This window comes from Erigeron canadensis, chromosome 5 (assembly GCF_010389155.1).
Source record: "Erigeron canadensis isolate Cc75 chromosome 5, C_canadensis_v1, whole genome shotgun sequence".
NCBI classification, from domain to species: Eukaryota; Viridiplantae; Streptophyta; class Magnoliopsida; order Asterales; family Asteraceae; genus Erigeron; species Erigeron canadensis.
Genome location: NC_057765.1, coordinates 35,688,689 through 35,694,772, shown reverse-complemented (window position 1 = coordinate 35,694,772; position 6,084 = coordinate 35,688,689). Strand labels below are relative to the sequence as shown.

The window sequence follows — 6,084 nt, the reverse complement described above, 5'->3', positions numbered from 1 at the left end:
AACTCAAGAATGCAAAATAGAGAAGTTTTCCAATCCTTTCTTTTCCTATTCTTTAAAAAAAAAAACTCGAGAATGCACTCTAAACAAATATTCAAGTTTATCCCTGTATAACTATAAGATATCATTAAATGTTATTGTTGGGTATGAACCCAAATTTACTTTGAAAATTTATTTGATATAAATATACAACACTACAGTAAGCAAATATAAAAGTTTATCCCTAAATAAGTATAAGATATCATTAAATGTTATTGTTGGGTATGAACCCAAATTTACTTTGAAAATTTAATTGATACAAGTATACAACACTACACTAAGCAAATATACAAGTTTATCCCAAGCAAATATACAAGTTTATTTCTGTATAACTATAAGATATCATTAAATTTTATTGTTCTGTAGCCAATGATAGCCAGACTCACTTGGTCAAAGACACTTTCGTTATTACTCAAGTCTTGAGTTTGATCTTTAGAGAAGACAATTCTTAGGGTTTTTACTTTGAATACTTGAAACGATTAAAATCTTGTTGTCTGAGGTACATGCAAAGCTACCATTATAAAGTGAAGTTTTTTTGATGTTGTATCCGGAAAAAAACAAATTGAAGAATCATTTTTGATAACTGAAAATCGTTGTATATTGTTACATAAATTATGAAATTTTATGTAAAATTCCGTATACCATTTTTTATCATAAAATCTTATCTTATTTTGTTTTATGTTCGTATTTTGCTCAATAAGGTTAAACAATACTAGTATTACAAAACAACAATATTTTTGTATGCACGTGAATCAAAATATTTCCAAATTTGACAACCAAAAAACAGGGTTTAACTACCATTTGTAACTCCTCCTGGGTTTTTGACTTCAACAATCAAACCATGCTACTCTCACCTTCGCCGGCGCCGCCGTCAATCACCACCCAACAACCGCATATCCTCACACTCCGGCCAACTTTTTTCCACACCACCATCAAACCCACCTCCAGAATCCTCTCCCAAACTCAACAATGGAAACCATTACCAAAACCCCATCACAAGTTACTCTCTTTTCTTGATGGGTTTTCCGGCACCGGCGGTGGCACCACCGGTAACGGCGGCGGCGGGTCAAATAACTGGTGGGGTCGATGGTTTGGTGAACACAATGATGATAACAATCCAAATTCACACACAAAAGGTGTATTAGTATGTGTACTCCTTTCTTTACTAATTCAGTTATATTTTCAAGATTATGCAATTGCAGAGAATAATGGAAATGATATTGAAAATGGGAATTGGGTTTGGGAATTGAAAGGAGGAAAAAGAAGGAAACTTGTAAGTGATGATGTGAGTGATGTGTTTGTTGTTGAAAAGGCGTCGGTTTTGAAATCGTTTGAGACGATGTCGTTTGGAGACGTGGTTCCCAAAATGTGGTGTGAATGTAAGGAGATGTTTATGAGGTTGATGCTTCCTGAAGGGTATCCGGATAGTGTAACTAGTGATTATATGGAGTATTCTTTATGGAGAGGTGTTCAAGGGATTGCTGCTCAAGTTAGTAGTGTTCTTGCTACACAAGTAAGTTTTTCTTTCGGGGATTTTGGATTTGATGGTTTGATCGGCTTTTGTTTCGTGGGGGTATTAAAGTTTGCATCTTTTTGGGCTGTATATGTTGGCATTTGTAACTTGTAAGCTTGGTTTGTTAGAAATGTAAGAAGGTGTTCAAAACTTATTTTTTTTGCAACACTGTGTTTTATATGGAGTATTATTCTAACATTTCGGTTGCACAAGTATATTTAGTTATGAGAATTTACAAACATATTTCTGATACGCCCTTTAGAAATGAGGTTTTATCTGAAGTTTAAGATTGAAAGGACTATTTCAGAACTATAAGTTTCATAGGATTACCTTAACTATTTGAAAGAATTAATTGCTAATGGCGTATTTGAAACACCGTCCTATTAAATATAGTTTTTCTTGAAGGACATCAAGATCAAATAGGTTATAGAGTTAATGTATTGTATTCATACAGTTTCTTTTGTTGGATTAATGTGTAATAATTGTGGGAATTTTGATACAATAGTTTGGTTCGAGTGATGCCATAATATCGTGTATATTGATATAGTTTCATTAGTTGGATTATTGTGTTATATTGCTGGCAATAGTAAGGATGTTTGATTCTAAGTGATTGCCCATTTAGAGCGGTACAAAATCAATGATTTGTAGGGTTGCAATATATAACTGAATTTTATGTTATCTATTGGTTTGACTAGATTGTGCTTAATGTAGTCGTTGCTATATGCTGTTGGATTGGGAAAAGGGGCGATTCCTACTGCTGCGGCTGTGAATTGGGTGCTCAAGGATGGAATTGGGTATCTAAGTAAAATATTTTTGTCAAAATTTGGGCGGCATTTTGATGTGAATCCAAAAGGATGGAGATTATTTGCTGATTTCTTGGAAAATGCTGCTTTTGGTATGGAAATTTTGACTCCTGCTTTTCCACATCTTTTTGTCCCAATTGGTGCTGTTGCTGGAGCAGGGCGATCTGCAGCTACACTTATTCAGGTATCTTTGTTCTATTTCTCTAAAGCCTGGTATGGCCACAAGATAGGATTCAGAAAAGGATTTTCTGTTGGGGTGACATTTATATTTTATGCATACCATCCATAACTGAATATTTTGGACAACAACTTTGTGCTGTGGATGTTCGCTATGTATAGAAGACTCCAGGGTTATACATAATTAAAATGATCTGTTATAAAAGGTTTACCTCTGTTTTCATATATGAAAATCATGGATAAAAATCATATATGAATAATTTGTAATAAATCTTGGGGAGAAAAAGTATATGTTATATGTAATCAACTTCTCGATATTTAATTGCACTTTGGCGTTTCTTTACCTCCCTTTTAGCTCTATTCTTTTGATATTCCGATTTCACTTGTTAAAGACAAAGGTAACCAAAATTTACCCCTTAATGAACAAAGGGATTTAAATGACACCTCTATCAGTATGAATACATATATTCTGTTGAATAAGCTGGATATTCAGAGATAGATGGTGTATTTAAGCGAGTTTATATTGGTCTATGCATGTCCACGTAGTTGAACTCTTTACTTTTCAGGCTGCTACCAGAAGCTGTTTTTTTGCCGGCTTTGCTGCTCAAAGGAACTTTGCTGAGGTAATTCTGTATTGCTTACTATTTTCTCTGATGCAATTGGCAAGTTTTAAAAGAAAAAACTTAATTATTTGGATAAATTATGTGTGATTCTTATTATAATTCATAACGGCAGGTCATAGCAAAGGGTGAAGCTCAGGGAATGGTGAGCAAATCTGTTGGTATAATGCTTGGCATAGCATTAGCTAATTGCATACAAGCTTCTACACCTCTGGCTCTTGCTTCTTTTGGTGTTGTCACTTGGATCCACATGTTTTGCAATCTCAAATCGTATCAATCCATTCAATTAAGGACTTTGAATCCTTATCGTGCAAGTACTTTTTCCTTTCTTTCTATTATCATCTTTTATACAATCAACCTTGTGCTGTTGAGTGTTGACTATTAAGTTCTTTTTTACATGACACAAATAGTGTAGTAAAGTATTGTAATCAATTTTTCTTTTTTATGCTGGTAAATTTGTATGTGTTATGGCCTATTAGAAAAATCCACTGGTGTACATGTGCTACACGGGACTTTTTTCAAAGCTCTGGCAGGACTTGGTTTTGCATATAATATAATTTTTTTAGAAGTCCTATAGATAAGCCTTGGAGAAAATACTACTGTATGATAAAGGTTAGGACTGCACAGTCTGTATGTCTGACATCTAGTGGCAAAGTGCCCTAGTATTTGTTTTTTAGTATTACATTATTTGACAATATGTATGATGATCAAGTGGGTGGTTGAGTTCTTTTCTGCGTGACATATATAATTTATGGAGTAATAGTTCAGCTGTTCTAAGCCTGTCTTCCCTAACACATGATACTTATTATGATTATTATACTTTAAACCCCTTCGTATATAGGGCAAACATGACCCCTTTTTTCTCTAAGTTTAGATAATCTGATAGTGAAAAAAGATTTTACTAAAGCCGTACAATGAAGGGGATGAAAGTATGCATAAGAAAGCTTAATTTATACTTGTGAGTTGTTACTTCGGGATGCAGCCAATTAGTCATTCTATAAAAATTTCTCCATTCTGCAATCTTGTAAGCTGAACTTGTATTCTATGGCCAATATACAGGCTTGGTATTTGGTGAATATCTGCTAAGCGGTCTTATTCCTACGGTGAAAGAGGTCAATGATGAAGAACCCTTCTTCCCTGCTCTACCACTCCTCAGTCTGAAGCCAGCAAACAAAGTAAGTCAAAGTTTCAAAATCTTTGTTGTGCATTTTCTAATGTAATTTAGTTGTATGTTAATCTTAGATTGATAGATATTTAGTGCATGCCTTGTCCTAAATATCTTTATTCAAATGTTTAGATTTTTATTTGGATAATATTGTTTTTCTTGTTAAGAATAAAAACACTAATTGTTTGTAAAATCAATGAAAATGGAGGGAGGTGTTTCTGGTCAACCCTATCAACCCGTTCTGACCTGTACTACAGAATGACTATTTCACCTCGAAGTTGTTTTGGCCCCTTTACCCAATCTGCCCATTTTGCCACCTCGCCTGATATATATATGTTTGATATTTTCCCACTTCAGGCAGAGCATAGAGTACTCTCGCCTGAAGCTAAACAAGCTGCTGCTACCATTGAGCAAAGATTAGAGCTGGGATCAAAGCTCTCCGACGTTATCAAAACTAAAACAGATGCACATGCATTACTCGACTTGTACAAAAACCAAGGCTACATTTTAACTCAGCACAATGGAAAATTTTGCGTAAGTATATCAATTCTCATTTACTTTACTTGTTTTTCCACTCCGTTTAACAATATCTAATGATAACTGTATAGGTGATACTGAAAGATGTATGTTCACCACAAGATATGCTAAAGTCGATGTTTCATGTAAATTACCTCTACTGGTTGGAGGAAAATGTTGGGCTAAAATCTGTAAGCATATTTGATGATTGTGGACCCGGGGGAATGCTGCAAATATCGTTAGAGTATGTAGAAAGGGAATTCAACCATGCTAAACATGACGGGGAGGTTGCAGGTTGGGTGACTGATAGTCTTGTAGCTAGACCTTTACCTCATAGAATTCGTCCAGATTACTGATCAAATGTGTCCATAGTTTATAGAGAAGTTAATTGTTGCTTTGCCTATGCTGCAAAATAGGTTGAGGATTTTGGAAAATGCGGTTTACAGGAATAGACAAATAGTGGAATTTTGAACAGTTAACTACTGATCAATAAATGTACATACACAACTGCAAATGATCGTGGTTGTTTTGACAGGTGTGTGATAATCAAATTGGACTAAAATAGTTCTTTTGGAGCTTTTTGTTAATGTTATTATCGGTTTATACGACCTTGGTGCTAGATATGGCAAGATAGACAATTGATTAACGTGTTAGAAGGCTTGGGATGGGAGGCTTGAAACAGTTGCCATATCGGTATATGTAATGTGATGATGGTTTTATGCATAATACATTTTCTGTTAATATGTACTCCATTAATTTATAAGCAAATTGTAGCCATATTGGAATGGAAGGAACTACCATTAATTTATAAGCAAATTGTAGCCATATTGGAATGGAATGAACTTTTAGTACATACTAGATGCTTACCCCGCGCGTTGCTGCGGGAGGTTGTATTGCATTTACAGAAGGTATACAATTGCAGTGTCTATATAGACAGGTTTATTAGGAGGTAAAGGGTGAGTCGTAGAAGGGTGTTGGCGAGTCTGCATAGCATTTTGAAACGTAATTTCTGCTGCATGTTTTGGACCGAGAGAATTGTGTTTACGTTTTCTCGAAGTCGACATTTCTTAAGTTGTTGCAGAGATTACAAATACTACCTACGTATTATCTATCTGCTGCTATGAAAGAAACTATAAATAAGATGACAAACAACTATATAGAAAGATGACAAACTTGACAACAAATTAAACGTGCGGTTGGTGTAAAACGCTAATATAAAGCAAGTAAAGATATAACCGATTGACCTGCAAAGGT

At 34.7% G+C, this 6,084-nt stretch overlaps 1 protein-coding gene across 1 annotated transcript; it reads left to right on the top strand.

Annotated features, from left to right (window-relative positions):
* The first annotated feature begins 808 nt into the window (after window positions 1–808).
* Window positions 809–5,607, top strand: LOC122600168 (protein root UVB sensitive 1, chloroplastic). The gene is made up of 7 exons (XM_043772838.1): window positions 809–1,549; window positions 2,261–2,536; window positions 3,096–3,152; window positions 3,265–3,463; window positions 4,209–4,324; window positions 4,672–4,848; window positions 4,923–5,607. Exons 1-7 carry the CDS (start codon window positions 878–880, stop codon window positions 5,184–5,186), a joined length of 1,761 nt encoding a protein of 586 aa, XP_043628773.1. The 5' UTR covers window positions 809–877; the 3' UTR covers window positions 5,187–5,607.
* The last annotated feature ends 477 nt before the right edge of the window (window positions 5,608–6,084 follow it).

Excerpts from the sequence above, each read along its gene's own strand:
- LOC122600168 (XM_043772838.1), top strand. The coding sequence starts at position 878 with ATGCTACTCTCACCTTCGCCGGCGCCGCCGTCAATCACCACCCAACAA. Across the intron at positions 3,153-3,264 it reads CTCAAAGGAACTTTGCTGAG|GTCATAGCAAAGGGTGAAGC; the intron begins GTAATTCTGTAT and ends TCATAACGGCAG. Across the intron at positions 3,464-4,208 it reads TTTGAATCCTTATCGTGCAA|GCTTGGTATTTGGTGAATAT; the intron begins GTACTTTTTCCT and ends GCCAATATACAG.